At 41.5% G+C, this 18,477-nt stretch overlaps 1 protein-coding gene across 1 annotated transcript; it reads left to right on the plus strand.

The window, feature by feature from the left end:
* Nucleotides 1–1,046: 1,046 nt before the first annotated feature.
* On the plus strand, nt 1,047–3,645 carry LOC120046571 (UDP-glucuronosyltransferase 2B13-like). The gene is made up of 2 exons (XM_038991923.1): nt 1,047–1,124; nt 1,535–3,645. Exon 2 carries the CDS (start codon nt 1,539–1,541, stop codon nt 3,135–3,137), a length of 1,599 nt encoding a protein of 532 aa, XP_038847851.1. The 5' UTR covers nt 1,047–1,124; nt 1,535–1,538; the 3' UTR covers nt 3,138–3,645.
* The last annotated feature ends 14,832 nt before the right edge of the window (nt 3,646–18,477 follow it).

Consider the following 18,477-nt stretch of genomic DNA (forward strand, 5'->3'; position numbering starts at 1 on the left):
TTTTTGGGCAATGTGACAAAATGCATAGATATGTGAGTTAACGATGACACCCAAATCCGACTACCATACCCCGTTCAAAGGCACTTCAATGTTTTGTCTTGCCCATTCCCCCTATGAACGGCACACATACACAATCCATGTCTCAATTCTCTCAAGGCTTCAAAGTCCTTCTTTGACCTGTCTCTTCCCCTACATCTACACTGATTGAAGTGGATTTAACAAATGACATCAATAAGGGATCATAGCGTTCACCTCGATTCACCTGGTCAGTCTATGTCAAGGAAAGAGCAGGTGTTTCTAATGTTTGGTACACTTAAGTGTATATTCTTTAAGATATCCTATCCCTGGAGGAGAGCCAGTATGACCCGGTGCTTACTGACCCATCATGGGGAGCAGGTATTTTGGTGGCTCACTATCTTCAGGTACCTCTAGTCTACAATATATGGTGGGTAAACAGTGGAGAGGGACATGAAGCCATTGCACCATCCCCCATGTCTTATATTCCAATGACTGGATCAGGGCTCTCCCACAAAATGATCTTCACAGAAAGAGTAAATAATATGCTTTTCTATTTGCTTCGGGAAGCTCAAGACAGATTTTTTTTCAGCCACATTACCAAGATGTTTGTAATGGGTTTTTCCAACCAGGTGTGGACTTCTATGAGTTATTACAGGGAGCTGGTCAATGGCTCATGAGAGTTGACTTTGTGTTCGAGTTCCCTCGTCCCACCATGCCTAATTTTATCTATAGAGGGTTCCAATTTATGGGAGGGTTCCAATTCTCCCTATCGTGTGGGTTAGAAAAAGCATGAGGTAGTTCTATATGGTAATTCTGAGGGTTTCTTGACATGTTTGGACCAGAAATTATACATGTTTGACATTGTGAAATGTGTCTGTTATGTTAAACAGTATTATAATGAGTAATATTATACATCCATATTATAATCATGTTCACTCACTGAGTTTTGAGTAACCATCACTGTGACTTTAACAAATGGAAAGGTTCTCATAAAAGCAGTACTTTGACCTTTACTTAACCCTTATAAACAAACATGCCACACAAAAGTCAAAGTAAGCTACACATTTTACATGTGGCTTCCATATACATAATACGAAGATCAACTGGTAAGTAACATTGCACTGCATATTACCTACAAACTGAATAAGCGAATAATAATTACGTTAAGTTAATGTTCATAAACAAGGATGAAATGTATTTTGAGATATTGTTTACATACTGAATCAAATGTGAATCTAAATGAAGAATAAAGTTTAATCTTCATTGTCTCAAACTCTCAAAACCCTAAAGGGAATTAATTATGCACTATTGAGAACATGGTCTTCATGATTTGTAACAAATCAAATTATATTTATTGGTCGCATGCACATATTTAGCAGATATTATCGCAGGTGTAGCGAAATGCTTGTACATAAATGAGAATATATAATCAGCTAACTGACTATATGTCAAAATCCATTCAATGTGTCATACAAACTGAATATGATGTCCTATCTCTGTTTGTTTTATATTTCAGATAAATGATGACATACATTGGAAGCATGACTTCATGCCTTTTGTTATTTCTGTTGATTATGTGTGGTTCAGTTTGCCATGGTGGGAAGTTGCTGGTCTTTCCCGGGGAGGGAAGTCACTGGGTTAACATGGACATTCTGATCAAGGCTCTTCACTCTCAGGGACACACCATCACAGTGGTACGAACGACAAAAAGTTGGTACATCAAAGAAGAATCGCCCTACTACAGTTCTATTACAATACCTGTCACTGATGCTATGGATGAGGAATTTGTAAAGCAAATTATGAAGAAAGTAATTGATATAGAGAGAGGAACGAGCTCTGTACTAAACTTTATACATTTGCAAATCGAGTTGTTCTCTGCCAGGTCTAAGGTTCATAAATATGCTAGTGACTTGGCAACTGCTGTATTGAAAGACAAGGATTTAATGAAGACCCTAAAGGAAAACCAATATGACCTGGTGCTTACTGGCCCAGCATGGGGGACCGGTATTTTGGTGGCTCACTATCTTCAGCTACCTCTAGTCTACAATGTACGTTGGGCAATCGGTAGAGAGGGACATTTAACTATTGCACCATCACCAATGTCGTACATTCCAATGACTGTATCAGGGCACTCAGACAAAATGACTTTCACAGAGAGAGCAAAGAATATGCTTTTATTATTGCTATTTACTGTTCGGGACAGGTTGAATTTCTGGCCATATTACCAGGCTGTTTGTGATGAGTTTTTCCAACCAGGTGTGGACTTCTATGAGTTATTACAAGGGGCTGATCTGTGGCTCATGAGAGTTGACTTTGTGTTTGAATTTCCTCGTCCCACCATGCCTAATGTTATCTATATGGGAGGGTTCCAATGTAATACTGCCAAGCCTCTTCCCCAAGAACTGGAAGAGTTTGTTCATAGTTCAGGGGAACATGGAGTCATTATCATGTCTTTGGGAACCTTAGTTGCACAGCTTCCTCGTGATTTAACTGATGAATTGGCTGCTGCTTTTGCCCAACTGCCTCAGAAGGTCATCTGGAGACACAAAGGAGACAGGCCAACTACTCTGGGCAACAACACCTTACTAGTTGACTGGATGCCTCAGAATGATCTGTTAGGACATCCAAAGACAAGGCTGTTTGTAGCTCATGGAGGAACAAATGGGGTTCAAGAGGCTATTTACCATGGAATTCCTGTTGTGGGTCTACCTCTGTTTTTTGATCAATATGACAACCTCCTTCGTCTGAAAGAGAGAGGAGGAGCAAAGCTTTTATCCATGGCAACAGTAGACAAGAACAATAACTTCCTAGAGGCCTTACAAGAAGTTCTGGATGAGCCATCCTACAGGATGAACATGCAGAGACTCTCCAGGCTACACCGGGACGTGCCAATGGAGCCCCTGGACACTGCCCTCTTCTGGATTGAGTTTGTCATGAGACACAAAGGTGCTGCTCATCTGCGTACAGAGTCCTACAGAATGCCTTGGTACTCCTACCACTCTGTAGATGTTGTCCTGATATTGTTGGGTGTTGTGTCAGTGCTTATTCTTCTTCTTGTTGCAATAGTCAGATATTTATGCGTTAGAAAATGCTTGAAACGAAAGATGAAAAGTGAATGAGCAGATCCAATTCTCCACATTCTGGTGCACACAAATAATAGGATATGTATGAATTAAAGTTGTAATATGTAACTTTTAGGGCGACCCAACAAAACTCCTATAGATATGCGAGTTATGGATCTGTCATTCTCATTGAAAGCAAGTCTAAGACGCCGTAGATCTCTTCTATGTGTGCTATCTCTATGCTTCCCATGTTTAAGTTTCTTTTTGCGTCTTTTACTTTCGGTTTTGTACACCAGCTTCAAACAGCAGAAAATACAATATTTTTGGTTATGGAAAATATATTTCACAGTGGTTTAGATGATACAATGATTCTCTACACTCACTTGCTTGTTTTGCCACATAGACTGAAATTAGGCAAACTATTACAATTTTAGCAACCAGGAAATGGCAGAGCGATTTCTGCATAGTGCATCTTTAAATTATGAAAATGTATAATGTTGAATTGATGCCAACATAATAAAATGCTTATGTATAATTTAGTGTGGAATACATTTGTTGTCAAGTATTTCCAGATGGTTGTGCATTTTGTGATTCAATCCTACACTGCAAATATTTACTGTAAGTGTTACATTCACAGTGTTAAAGTTTTTTTTACTCTGTGTAGTGTAAAAAAACTCAAAACCTCATTCATCATTATCATATTTCCCACCATGCTCTATTGCAGGTTGATGTTTAGAATTGTTTGTTTCAACATCTGTGTTTTTGCATGTACATTGATTGATTGATCTTATGCTACAGAAAGATACATACTTTGCCAGCTAGCATAATGTAATTTGCAGGCCTGATGTGGCTTGCGAGCCAAGAATTTCAGACCAGTGTTAGGGAGAAACTAGGCCATCAAAGAAAGGCCATATGATGTATGTAATGTATTGTCATAAAGGGTTTAATCTTAATTAAACTATAACACTTAGGCACTCACCTCGTGAAGGCTACAGGACTGGAAGTGAACGAACGAATGCAACAAACTGTCACTAACAAACACACTTATGGGTGTTAACTCGATCATTCCCTCGAAAGGCACACTGGTAAATATACAATTAAGGCTTTACACCCTACAGTGTTAAAATATAATGAACTTCTAGGGTACAAAATGTAGTCTGATGGAGTTGATTGTTAACATCTGCTACAGAGTTTATTTTCTTACACTTTCAAAACTGTTATTTTAACACCAGTTAAGTTGGACTCATATATACATTCTGATATAATACAATGTACAATCTCCGAGTTCAATGTACACTGGTGATTTTGCTGTGTACAGCTGAAATTGACAACCTCATAGCCTTAAATAATAACAATTTATGCCATTTAGCAGACACTTTTATCCAAAGTCACGTACAGTCATGCGTCCATACATTTTTTGTATATGAGTGGCCCCAGCGCTCATAAAACCATATTGCATATTCCAAACATGTACAAGTTGGTGAAAGTCCACAAACACAGGAACATTGTGTTCACTCAGATTAACTCATTGAACTGTCACTCTCATCAAGGGATTTTACGTTAATGATTACATCTGTCAAGTAATTGATTAGGGTAGGTCTATTTGTGTGTTTAAACAGAAACAATGTGAATGTTACAAAGCCCACTAAAGTACACTGAGTGCACAAAACATTAGGAACACCTTCCTAATATTGAGTTGCCATTTTGCCCTCAGAATAGCCTCAATTTGTCAGTGCATGGACTCTACAAGGTGTCAAAAGCATTCCACAGGGATGCTGGCCCATGTTGACTCCAGTGCTTCCCACAGTTGTGTCAAGTTGGCTAGATGTCCTTTGGATGGTGGACCATTCTTGATACAAACTGTTGAGCGTGAAAAATCCAGCTGCAATATGTAACTTTTTGGGCAATGTGACAAAATGCATAGATATGTGAGTTAACGATGACACCCAAATCCGACTACCATACCCCGTTCAAAGGCACTTCAATGTTTTGTCTTGCCCATTCCCCCTATGAACGGCACACATACACAATCCATGTCTCAATTCTCTCAAGGCTTCAAAGTCCTTCTTTGACCTGTCTCTTCCCCTACATCTACACTGATTGAAGTGGATTTAACAAATGACATCAATAAGGGATCATAGCGTTCACCTCGATTCACCTGGTCAGTCTATGTCAAGGAAAGAGCAGGTGTTTCTAATGTTTGGTACACTTAAGTGTATATTCTTTAAGATATCCTATCCCTGGAGGAGAGCCAGTATGACCCGGTGCTTACTGACCCATCATGGGGAGCAGGTATTTTGGTGGCTCACTATCTTCAGGTACCTCTAGTCTACAATATATGGTGGGTAAACAGTGGAGAGGGACATGAAGCCATTGCACCATCCCCCATGTCTTATATTCCAATGACTGGATCAGGGCTCTCCCACAAAATGATCTTCACAGATAGAGTAAATAATATGCTTTTCTATTTGCTTCGGGAAGCTCAAGACAGATTTTTTATTCAGCCACATTACCAAGATGTTTGTAATGGGTTTTTCCAACCAGGTGTGGACTTCTATGAGTTATTACAGGGAGCTGGTCAATGGCTCATGAGAGTTGACTTTGTGTTCGAGTTCCCTCGTCCCACCATGCCTAATTTTATCTATAGAGGGTTCCAATTTATGGGAGGGTTCCAATTCTCCCTATCGTGTGGGTTAGAAAAAGCATGAGGTAGTTCTATATGGTAATTCTGAGGGTTTCTTGACATGTTTGGACCAGAAATTATACATGTTTGACATTGTGAAATGTGTCTGTTATGTTAAACAGTATTATAATGAGTAATATTATACATCCATATTATAATCATGTTCACTCAGAGTTTTGAGTAACCATCACTGTGACTTTAACAAATGGAAAGGTTCTCATAAAAGCAGTACTTTGACCTTTACTTAACCCTTATAAACAAACATGCCACACAAAAGCCAAAGTAAGCTACACATTTTACATGTGGCTTCCATATACATAATACGAAGATCAACTGGTAAGTAACATTGCACTGCATATTACCTACAAACTGAATAAGCGAATAATAATTACGTTAAGTTAATGTTCATAAACAAGGATGAAATGTATTTTGAGATATTGTTTACATACTGAATCAAATGTGAATCTAAATGAAGAATAAAGTTTAATCTTCATTGTCTCAAACTCTCAAAACCCTAAAGGGAATTAATTATGCACTATTGAGAACATGGTCTTCATGATTTGTAACAAATCAAATTATATTTATTGGTCGCATGCACATATTTAGCAGATATTATCGCAGGTGTAGCGAAATGCTTGTACATAAATGAGAATATATAATCAGCTAACTGACTATATGTCAAAATCCATTCAATGTGTCATACAAACTGAATATGATGTCCTATCTCTGTTTGTTTTATATTTCAGATAAATGATGACATACATTGGAAGCATGACTTCATGCCTTTTGTTATTTCTGTTGATTATGTGTGGTTCAGTTTGCCATGGTGGGAAGTTGCTGGTCTTTCCCGGGGAGGGAAGTCACTGGGTTAACATGGACATTCTGATCAAGGCTCTTCACTCTCAGGGACACACCATCACAGTGGTACGAACGACAAAAAGTTGGTACATCAAAGAAGAATAGCCCTACTACAGTTCTATTACAATACCTGTCACTTATGCTGTAAATGAAGAATTTGTAAAGCCAATCATAAAGAAAGTAATTGATATAGAGAGAGGAACAACCTCTGTATTAAACTTTATACATTTGCAAATGGTGCATTCAATACGGTGCATTAAAACTAAAAGCAGATTTACCTAGCTTTGGAGACCCTAGGAACCTCAACAGTAAACCAATCCTGTGAACGTGTTAGGCAACTCAGGTGTGTGTACTTCAACAGCAAAGTTAGATAAGACGGAAGTTTATGAAGTAGGGCCTTGTAAACAGAGTAATGTAGAGATCTACGGGTCTTTAGTTATATTCAGCCAACCTTTTGATACAGGATACTGGCACATTGCCCAAAAATTTACATATTGCAGCTCGATTTTTCACGCTCAACAGTTTGTATCAAGAATACCCTTCCCCAGCGCTTTACAGACAATTCCTTCGACCTCATGGCTTGGTTTTTGCTCTGACATGCACTGTCAACTGTGGGACCGTATACAGGCAGGTGTGTGCTTTTCAAATCATGTACTATCAATTGAATTTACCACAGGTGGACTCCAATTAACTTGTAGAAACAACTCACTCAAGGATGATGAATGGAAATAGGATGCACCTGAGCTCAATTTCGAGTCTCACAGCAAAGGGTATGAATACTTATGTGAATGAGGTATTTCTGTTTTTTATTGTTAATAAATTAGCAAACATTTCTAAAAACCTGTTTCACTTTGTCATTAATACATTTTAGAATAAGGCTGTAATGTAACGTGGATGTAATGTGGAAAAAGTCAAGGGGTGTGAATACTTTCAGAAGGCGTTGTATACAGTGCCTTGTAAAAGTATTCATACCCCTTGGATTTCTTCACATTTTATTGTGTTACAAAGTGGGAATGAAATTGATTTAATTGTCATTTTTTTGGTCAACAATCTACACAAAATACTCTGTAATGTGAGTGGAAGAAAAAATCTTAAATTTTTTCAAAATGAATAAAAATGTAATAACTAAAATATAGTTGTTGCATAAGTATTCAGCTCCCGGAGTTAATACATGTTAGAAACACCTTAGGTACTGATTACAGCTCTGAGTCTTCTTGGGTAAGTCTCTAAGAGCTTTGCACACCTGGATTGTGCAATATTTATTATTTTCAAAATTCTTCAAGCTCTTAAAAGATATTGGGCATTTTCAAAACTTGCCATAGATTTTCAAGCAGATTTAAGCCAAAACTGTAACTTGGCCATTCAGGAACATTCACTGTCTTCTTGATAAGCAATTCCAGTGTAGATTTGGCCTTGTGTTGTAGATTACTGTCCTGCTGAAAGGTGAATTCCTCTCCCACTCTCCGGTGTAAAGCAAACTGAAGCAGGTTTCCTCTGGGATTTTGCGTGTGCTTAGCTCCATCATGTTTCTTTTATACTGAAAAACTCCCCAGTATTTGCTGACTTCAAGTACAGTATACCCATACTATGGTGCAGCCACCACCATGTTTGAAAATAAGGAGGCAATTACTTTGTTGTGTTGGATTTGCCCCAAACACTATGCTATGCATTTAGGCCAAAAAGTGTATGCATTTGCTGTGTTTTTTGTTGTTGAGAAAACCAAAGAAATGCAACATCAGAAACAAAAAACAAAATGTTTCTGACAAATGGTTTGATAATGAATGTAAAACAATTAGAAAACACCTAAGACAAATGTCAAACAAAAAACATAAGCAGCAAAACAACCCAGAGATACGATATGAATACTTTGAAACTCTGAAACAGTATAAACATACACTGAAACGCAAGAAACTGAATTATACCAACAAGACACTTGATGAAATTGAAAACGCAATTGACCAAAATCAGTTCTGGGACATGTGGAACAATTTAAGCACAACAAAGCCACAAGAATTAGCCATACAAGATGTAGGAATTTGGAAAACTTATTTTGGTAATCTATACAAAAACATCCCACAAAAAGACTTAAAACAGAACCAATTAGAAATTAAAGAAAAATTGAACATCCTTGAATCAGTCATTAAAAACAACCAAAATCCATTAGATTACCCAATAACCCAACAAGAACTAAATGAAAAGCTCAAATCTATTAAATCAAAGAAGGCTTGTGGTCTAGACAACATCAGAAATGAAATGCTGAAAAACAGCACACCTGAGTTGCAAAATGCTGTGCTTAAATTGTTCAACATGGTTTTAACTTCTGGCTGCTTCCCTGATGTCTGGAACCAGGGGTTCATCTCCCCTATCCACAAAAGTGGAGACAAATCAGACCCCAATAATTACAGGGGAATTTGTGTAAACAGTAACTTGGGAAAGGTTTTCTGTAGCATTTTGAATTCAAGAATTCAAACCTTTCTTCAAGAAAAAAATGTAATAACTAAATGTCAAATTGGCTTTCTCCCTAACCATCGCACTACTGACCATATATACACCTTACACACACTAATTAATAAACACGTCCACCAAAAAAAAGAGGGCAAAATCTTTGCTTGCTTTATTGACTTTAAAAAAGCATTTGATTCTATTTGGCACGAAGGGCTATTCTACAAAATTCTCCAAAGTGGGCTTGGTGGTAAGGTGTATGACTTAATAAAATGTATGTACACAGAAAACAAGTGTGCAATAAAAATCAAAAACCAAAGAACAGAATTCTTTTCACAGTGTCGAGGTGTGAGACAAGGCTGTAGTTTGAGTCCAAATCTTTTCAACATTTATATCAATGAATTAGCAGACATGTTGGACCATTCTCCAGCCCCAGGACTCACACTATTTGACACAGAGGTGAAATACCTGCTATATGCTGATGACTTGGTACTTCTATCACCAACCAAAGAAGGTCTTCAACAGAACATTAATATTCTAGAGCAATATTGCCATAATTGGGCCCTGGCAGTAAATTTCCCAAAAACTAAAATCATGATTTTCCAAAAACAAAACAGATGTCAGAAACACAAATATAAATTCACCCTGAACAACACCATCATTGAACACACAAAAAATTACACCTACCTTGGTCTGACCATATCTGCATCGGGAAACTTTAATAGGGCAGTGAATGCACTCAAAGAAAAAGCCCGCAGAGCATTGTATGCAATAAAAATGAAATTATTCAAAATCAACATCCCAATTAGAATTTGGACCAAAATATTTGACAGTGTAATCCTACCAATAGCTCTTTACGGAAGTGAGGTTTGGGGGCCACTCAATAAACTGGACTTTAAAATGTGGGACAAACATCCAATTGAAGCCCTACATGCAGAATTCTGTCGGAAAATCCTACAAGTCCAGAGAAATACACCAACTAATGCATGTAGGGCAGAATTGGGCCGCTTTCCAGTAATAATGAAAATACAGAAAAGATCATTAAAATTTTGGCTACATCTAAATTCAAGTCCAAATTCGAGTCTGCAATTTAAAGCACTTCAAACCCAAGAGCTGAGCCCAGAAACGAGCCCTCTCAGTCAGCTGGTGTTGGACCTCACCAACCAAGCTGACACCAGCACTGCTTCAAAAGAAAGAATTCCAATAAACAAAATCATGAACCAATCAAAGGACTCATATATACAACATTGGAAAAACGAAACAAAATCCCAAAGCCGACTAAATTGCTATCTGACCCTAAACAGAGAATATGAACTGGCTGAATATCTCTACTCTGTCAGAGATACGAAGCAGAGACAGATCCTTACCAAGTACAGGCTGAGTGACCACCGATTGGCAATAGAAACCGGCAGACATAAAAAGACATGGCTACCCAAAGAGGAGCGTGTATGTGGTCACTGCACGACAGGGGAGGTAGAAACAGAGATGCACTTTCTCCTTTACTGTGATAAATATTCCTCACCAAGAGATTCATTATTCACAGAAATGTCTACATTTATTCCAAATTTTAACTTATTAAACCCAGAGGAAAAACTAAAAATACTCATGGGCGAAGGAGCAATGGCTCCTCTTGCAGCCAAATATGTATTTGCCTGCCATAGCCTGAGAGACACTGAATAATAACATCTGCATAGTAAGCAGTAACTTACTTATTATTCCTATTATTGTTATTACTGTTATTGTTATTACTATTATTATTGTTGTTTATCATTCCAAGTAGTAATGGTATGGGTGGTAATGGTAATGATAGCAGTTTAGTGATGGTGGTGGTGGTAGTAGTGGTAATGATGATAGTAGTTGTAGTACCGATGTAATGATGAAGATGACCGTTATTTAGTTATAAGTTAGTTATAGTTTCATTTTTTTATTACATTACATTCGATTATTGACTGTTACCATTTTATTGTTACTATTTTTATATTTAATTTTGTATTATTATTTACTGCCATTCTATATTATTATTTGTCATTGTTTATAATTTTATTACAATGTATATTGTATACATTGTTGCTTTGGCAATATTGACACAATGTTTTTCATGCCAATAAAGCAGCTTGAATTTGAATTTGAGAGAGAGAGAGAGAGAGAGAGAGAGAGAGAGAGAGAGAGAGAGAGTGAGTGAGTGAGTGAGTGAGTGAGTGAGTGAGTGAGTGAGTGAGTGAGTGAGTGAGTGAGTGAGTGAGTGAGTGAGTGAGTGAGTGAGTGAGTGAGTGAGTGAGTGAGTGAGTGAGTGAGTGAGTGAGTGAGTGAGTGAGTGAGTGAGTGAGGAGGAGACCTGCAGGTCATATTATACCATTAGAAAAACATCTTTATTTAAGTTTCACCCTTTTGTTAACTGTTGCTCCAAATTTACCCAATAATTCAGATACATGGAAGATCCCAAACAAATATTACTAACTATATTACAGAACTGCTCCTCCTCCTTCTCTCTTTTGATGCTTATTTTGTGCTTGGACGCATCAAAGTGTACCTCCTATTTTTAAAGGTTGCAAATCGGTCAATGACATTCTGACCCATTGTCTTACGCAACCAGGAGTGCAGCGGCGCAGTGCACTAAAGGACCTTTCACAGGAGCAGCTGCTCACAGGAATTGTGAGGGCAACCTGAATGATTTCCTTCAGAGAAGGAAACATATCCTCATACAAGAGGTTATGCACAGCAAGCATATCTTTGGGAGGACGTCCAGCCTCTCTTTTCCAGGCAAGAAAGTTTCTGGCCACCAACATCTCTTCTGTTTTAACATCAATACTGTGGTGCTTGGCAAACTCAGTTAAGCATGATGTATCTAGGAAGTTTTTTGAGTTGGGGCTGCATGCCTGTATGCCTTTGAGCAGACCTGCATCTACAGTCGAGAATCACTGGTCAAGCTCACACACCATCATGTCTAAGCAGGGGAGCGACAACTCTGTTTTCATTGTTTGGGAACATGACAATTCTGTGCCTAAACCCAAGGAGGTCTCCACCACAAAATCTCCCATTTCCCTTTGTTTGCGCTTTCTTGCTGCCTCTGCCTCTGGAATACTGTGAATTTCACAGGTCTACAGTCTCTTTCTGGGGGAACTTGTGTAGTCCCTTAGTTATAGAAAGAGGGGACTGAAACATCAGTAGCAAATACACGGTGGAGAACTTATGAAGCTTTGCTCTCAGACCAACAGTCATGGGGGATCCAATGGCAGATAAGCAATCAAAAATAGCAGTTAAAGTGTCCAGGACTACATTTACGTACCGCAGCTTGCATGCCCAGCGAGTGTTTGAGAGCTGTACAAGTTCAGCTGATGCTATTTCAAGTTTAGACTGAGCTTCTTTGAACTTGTGGTGGTGAAACTAGGGATGTACTGAAAAACAAATACACATTCTCCAAGAAACTGAAAAACTCAGCAGCCTCCGGAATAGCCCTGCAAGTATGACACAACACCAAATGAAGCTCATGAGCATAGCAATGTACATAAATAGCCTCCGGATGCAGCACTCTGAAATGTGCTGCACAGCTCCTTTGGATCCACTCATGACAGCTGCACCATCATAGGTCTGTGCAACACACTTCAGGCCTGCTACCTCTCTCCTTTGGAGCTGCTGTTGCTACTCATTTGCTATCGATTGGACATCAAATGACTTGATTTCTGCTAGTGCTAGTAAACACTGCTTAACTGTCCCCTCTGTCACATACCTAACACACAGAGCCAACTGTTCAGACTGCCCATCCCTGGCCTCATCCGCCATAATGGCATACATTCTAGACTTTGTAATCTCTTGAGCACAGCATTCGATCATGTCATTCTGAGATTCTGGACAGAGATACATCGCATTTGATGGAGTATTGTACCTTTGCAGGAAAGGATCAAACTCCTTCAAAAGCTCAATTTATTCAAGAAATTTCCCTCTATTTGTGCTTTCACTATATTCATCATTGGCACGGAAAGAGAGTCCCTGTCTTCCTAACATTGAGGTGACCTCAACAATTCTCCTCAGATACTCCCTTCTCTCTGCAATATCACTAGCATGGGCAGATGTTAAAATCTGAGCAATTTTCCCATGATTACTAGTTGCCTGGTAGCTTTGACATGCCCCAACACAGTCTCTGTGTGTTTGTGCCATCTCATGTTTACCGAAGATAAACTACGCTTTTTCCCCATTTTTGCATTCATTACTGACAAAATAATCAAATGTAATGTTTTTGCCAAAAACACTACATGGAAAGCAGAAATCTGCATTTCTGTGGACAGAGTACTCTACCTAATTCTATTTCTCAAACCAGCAGTGCTGAAATGCCCTTTTCTGTGTACCAAAACTTTCATGTGGGTAGCTATTCAGCTTCACTTGTCTGGGCCCAGTGTCTTTGTCACCTAAATCGCTCTCTCTGAAAGGAGTTACTGCTGCGGCTTGATTACTTTCTCTCTCTGGATCTGTTTGTTCTCCCTCCCTCTCTGGATCTGTTTGTTCTCCCTCCCTCTCTGGATCTGTTTGTTCTCCCTCCCTCTCTGGATCTGTTTGTTCTCCCTCCCTCTCTGGATCTGTTTGTTGTCCCTCCCTCTCTGGATCTGTTTGTTCTCCCTCCCTCTCTGGATCTGTTTGTTGTCCCTCCCTCTCTGGATCTGTTTGTTCTCCCTCCCTCTCTGGATCTGTTTGTTGTCCCTCCCTCTCTGGATCTGTTTGTTCTCCCTCCCTCTCTGGATCTGTTTGTTGTCCCTCTCTCTCTGGATCTGTTTGTTCTCCCTCCCTCTCTCTGGATCTGTTTGTTCTCCCTCCCTCTCTGGATCTGTTTGTTCTCCCTCCCTCTCTGGATCTGTTTGTTGTCCCTCCCTCTCTGGATCTGTTTGTTCTCCCTCTCTCTCTGGATCTGTTTGTTCTCCCTCCCTCTCTGGATCTGTTTGTTGTCCCTCCCTCTCTGGATCTGTTTGTTCTCCCTCTCTCTCTGGATCTGTTTGTTCTCCCTCCCTCTCTGGATCTGTTTGTTCTCCCTCTCTCTCTGGATCTGTTTGTTCTCCCTCCCTCTCTGGATCTGTTTGTTCTCCCTCTCTCTCTGGATCTGTTTGTTGTCCCTCCCTCTCTGGATCTGTTTGTTGTCCCTCTCTCTCTCTGGATCTGTTTGTTCTCCCTCCCTCTCTGGATCTGTTTGTTCTCCCTCCCTCTCTGGATCTGTTTGTTGTCCCTCCCTCTCTGGATCTGTTTGTTGTCCCTCTCTCTCTGGATCTGTTTGTTGTCCCTCTCTCTCTCTGGATCTGTTTGTTCTCCCTCCCTCTCTGGATCTGTTTGTTCTCCCTCCCTCTCTCTGGATCTGTTTGTTGTCCCTCCCTCTCTGGATCTGTTTGTTCTCCCTCCCTCTCTCTGGATCTGTTTGTTGTCCCTCTCTCTCTCTGGATCTGTTTGTTCTCCCTCCCTCTCTGGATCTGTTTGTTCTCCCTCCCTCTCTGGATCTGTTTGTTGTCCCTCCCTCTCTGGATCTGTTTGTTGTCCCTCTCTCTCTGGATCTGTTTGTTGTCCCTCTCTCTCTCTGGATCTGTTTGTTCTCCCTCCCTCTCTGGATCTGTTTGTTCTCCCTCCCTCTCTCTGGATCTGTTTGTTCTCCCTCCCTCTCTGGATCTGTTTGTTCTCCCTCCCTCTCTCTGGATCTGCTTGTTCTCCATCCCTCTCTGGATCTGTTTGTTCTCCCTCCCTCTCTGGATCTGTTTGTTCTCCCTCCCTCTCTGGATCTGTTTGTTCTCCCTCCCTCTCTGGATCTGTTCTCCCTCCCTCTCTCTGGATCTGTTTGTTCTCCCTCCCTCTCTGGATCTGTTTGTTCTCCCTCCCTCTCTGGATCTGTTTGTTCTCCCTCCCTCTCTCTGGATCTGTTTGTTCTCCCTCCCTCTCTGGATCTGTTTGTTCTCCCTCCCTCTCTGGATCTGTTTGTTGTTCCTCCCTGTCTGGATCTGTTTGTTGATCCTCCCTGTCTGGATTTGTTTGTTGTTCCTCCCTGTCTTGATCTGTTTGTTCTTCCTCCCTCTCTGGATCTGTTTGTTCTCCCTCCCTCTCTCTGGATCTGTTTGTTCTCCCTCTCTCTCTGGATCTGTTTGTTCTCCCTCCCTCTCTGGATCTGTTTGTTCTCCCTCTCTCTCTCTGGATCCGTTTGTTCTCCCTCTCTCTCTGGATCTGTTTGTTCTCCCTCCCTCTCTCTGGATCTGTTTGTTCTCCCTCCCTCTCTGGATCTGTTTGTTCTCCCCCCCTCTCTGGATCTGTTTGTTCTCCCTCCCTCTCTCTGGATCTGTTTGTTCTCCCTCCCTCTCTGGATCTGTTTGTTCTCCCTCCCTCTCTGGATCTGTTTGTTCTCCCTCCCTCTCTGGATCTGTTTGTTCTCCCTCCCCCTCTCTGGATCTGTTTGTTCTCCCTCCCTCTCTGGATCTGTTTGTTCTCCCTCCCTCTCTCTGGATCTGTTTGTTTTCCCTCCCTCTCTGGATCTGTTTGTTCTCCCTCCCTCTCTGGATCTGTTTGTTCTCCCTCCCTCTCTGGATCTGTTTGTTCTCCCTCCCTCTCTCTGGATCTGTTTGTTCTCCCTCCCTCTCTCTGGATCTGTTTGTTGTCCCTCCCTCTCTGGATCTGTTTGTCATCCCTCCCTCTCTCTGGATCTGTTTGTCATCCCTTTCTCTCTGGATCTGTTTGTTGTCTCTCTCTCTCTGGATCTGTTTGTTGTCCCTCCCTGTCTGAATCTGTTGTCCCTCTCTCTCTGGATCTGTTTGTTGTCCCTCCCTCTCTGGATCTGTTTGTTGTCCCTCTCTCTCTGGATCTGTTTGTTGTCCCTCCCTCTCTGGATATGTTTGTTGTCCCTCTCTCTCTCTGGATCTGTTTGTTGTCCCTCTCTCTCTGGATCTGTTTGTTGTCCCTCCCTCTCTGGATATGTTTGTTGTCCCTCCCTCTCTGGATATGTTTGTTGTCCCTCTCTCTCTCTGGATCTGTTTGTTGTCCCTCTCTCTCTCTGGATCTGTTTGTTGTCCCTCCCTCTCTGGATATGTTTGTTGTCCCTCTCTCTCTCTGGATATGTTTGTTGTCCCTCTCTCTCTGGATCTGTTTGTTGTCCCTCTCTCTCTGGATCTGTTTGTTGTCCCTCCCTCTCTGGATATGTTTGTTGTCCCTCTCTCTCTCTGGATCTGTTTGTTGTCCCTCCCTCTCTGGATCTGTTTGTTGTCCCTCTCTCTCTGGATCTGTTTGTTGTCCCTCCCTGTCTGAATCTGTTGTCCCTCTCTCTCTGGATCTGTTTGTTGTCCCTCCCTCTCTGGATCTGTTTGTTGTCCCTCTCTCTCTGGATCTGTTTGTTGTCCCTCCCTGTCTGGATATGTTTGTTGTCCCTCTCTCTCTCTGGATCTGTTTGTTGTCCCTCTCTCTCTGGATCTGTTTGTTGTCCCTCCCTCTCTGGATATGTTTGTTGTCCCTCTCTCTCTCTGGATCTGTTTGTTGTCCCTCCCTCTCTGGGTATGTTTGTTGTCCCTCCCTCTCTGGATCTGTTTGTTGTCCCTCCCTCTCTGGATCTGTTTGTTGTCCCTCCCTCTCTGGATCTGTTTGTTGTCACTCTCTCTCTCTGGATCTGTTTGTTGTCTCTCTCTCTCTGGATCTGTTTGTTGTCCCTCTCTCTCTCTCTGGATCTGTTTGTTGTCTCTCTCTCTCTCTCTGGATCTGTTTGTTGTCCCTCTCTCTCTGGATCTGTTTGTTGTCCCTCCCTCTCTGGATCTGTTTGTTGTCACTCTCTCTCTCTGGATCTGTTTGTTGTCCCTCCCTCTCTGGATCTGTTTGTTGTCCCTCCCTCTCTGGATATGTTTGTTGTCCCTCTCTCTCTCTGGATCTGTTTGTTGTCACTCTCTCTCTCTGGATCTGTTTGTTGTCCCTCTCTCTCTGGATCTGTTTGTTGTCCCTCCCTCTCTGGATCTGTTTGTTGTCCTTCTCTCTCTCTGGATCTGTTTGTTGTCCTTCTCTCTCTCTGGATCTGTTTGTTGTCCCTCCCTCTCTGGATCTGTTTGTTGTCCTTCTCTCTCTGGATCTGTTTGTTGTCCCTCCCTCTCTGGATCTGTTTGTTGTCACTCTCTCTCTCTGGATCTGTTTGTTGTCTCTCCCTCTCTCTGGATCTGTTTGTTGTCCCTCTCTCTCTGGATCTGTTTGTTGTCCCTCCCTCTCTGGATCTGTTTGTTGTCACTCTCTCTCTCTGGATCTGTTTGTTGTCCCTCTCTCTCTCTGGATCTGTTTGTTGTCCTTCTCTCTCTGGATCTGTTTGTTGTCCCTCTCTCTCTCTGGATCTGTTTGTTGTCCTTCTCTCTCTGGATCTGTTTGTTGTCACTCTCTCTCTCTGGATCTGTTTGTTGTCACTCTCTCTCTGGATCTGTTTGTTGTCCCTCTCTCTCTCTGGATCTGTTTGTTGTCCCTCCCTCTCTCTGGATCTGTTTGTTGTCCTTCTCTCTCTGGATCTGTTTGTTGTCACTCTCTCTCTCTGGATCTGTTTGTTGTCCCTCTCTCTCTGGATCTGTTTGTTGTCCCTCCCTCTCTGGATCTGTTTGTTGTCCTTCTCTCTCTGGATCTGTTTGTTGTCCCTCTCTCTCTGGATCTGTTTGTTGTCCCTCCCTCTCTGGATCTGTTTGTTGTCCCTCTCTCTCTGGATCTGTTTGTTGTCCCTCCCTCTCTGGATCTGTTTGTTGTCTCTCCCTCTCTGGATCTGTTTGTTGTCACTCTCTCTCTCTGGATCTGTTTGTTGTCCCTCCCTCTCTGGATCTGTTTGTTGTCCCTCTCTCTCTCTGGATCTGTTTGTTGTCCTTCTCTCTCTGGATCTGTTTCTTGTCCCTCTCTCTCTCTGGATCTGTTTGTTGTCCTTCTCTCTCTGGATCTGTTTGTTGTCACTCTCTCTCTCTGGATCTGTTTGTTGTCACTCTCTCTCTGGATCTGTTTGTTGTCCCTCTCTCTCTCTGGATCTGTTTGTTGTCCCTCCCTCTCTCTGGATCTGTTTGTTGTCCTTCTCTCTCTGGATCTGTTTGTTGTCACTCTCTCTCTCTGGATCTGTTTGTTGTCCCTCTCTCTCTGGATCTGTTTGTTGTCCCTCCCTCTCTGGATCTGTTTGTTGTCCTTCTCTCTCTGGATCTGTTTGTTGTCCCTCCCTCTCTGGATCTGTTTGTTGTCCCTCTCTCTCTGGATCTGTTTGTTGTCCCTCCCTCTCTGGATCTGTTTGTTGTCTCTCCCTCTCTGGATCTGTTTGTTGTCACTCTCTCTCTCTGGATCTGTTTGTTGTCCCTCCCTCTCTGGATCTGTTTGTTGTCCCTCTCTCTCTCTGGATCTGTTTGTTGTCCTTCTCTCTCTGGATCTGTTTCTTGTCCCTCTGTCTCTAGGCATGCTTGCTCTCTCTCACTT

Source organism: Salvelinus namaycush, chromosome 1 (assembly GCF_016432855.1).
Source record: "Salvelinus namaycush isolate Seneca chromosome 1, SaNama_1.0, whole genome shotgun sequence".
In the NCBI taxonomy this organism is placed as follows: Eukaryota; Metazoa; Chordata; class Actinopteri; order Salmoniformes; family Salmonidae; genus Salvelinus; species Salvelinus namaycush.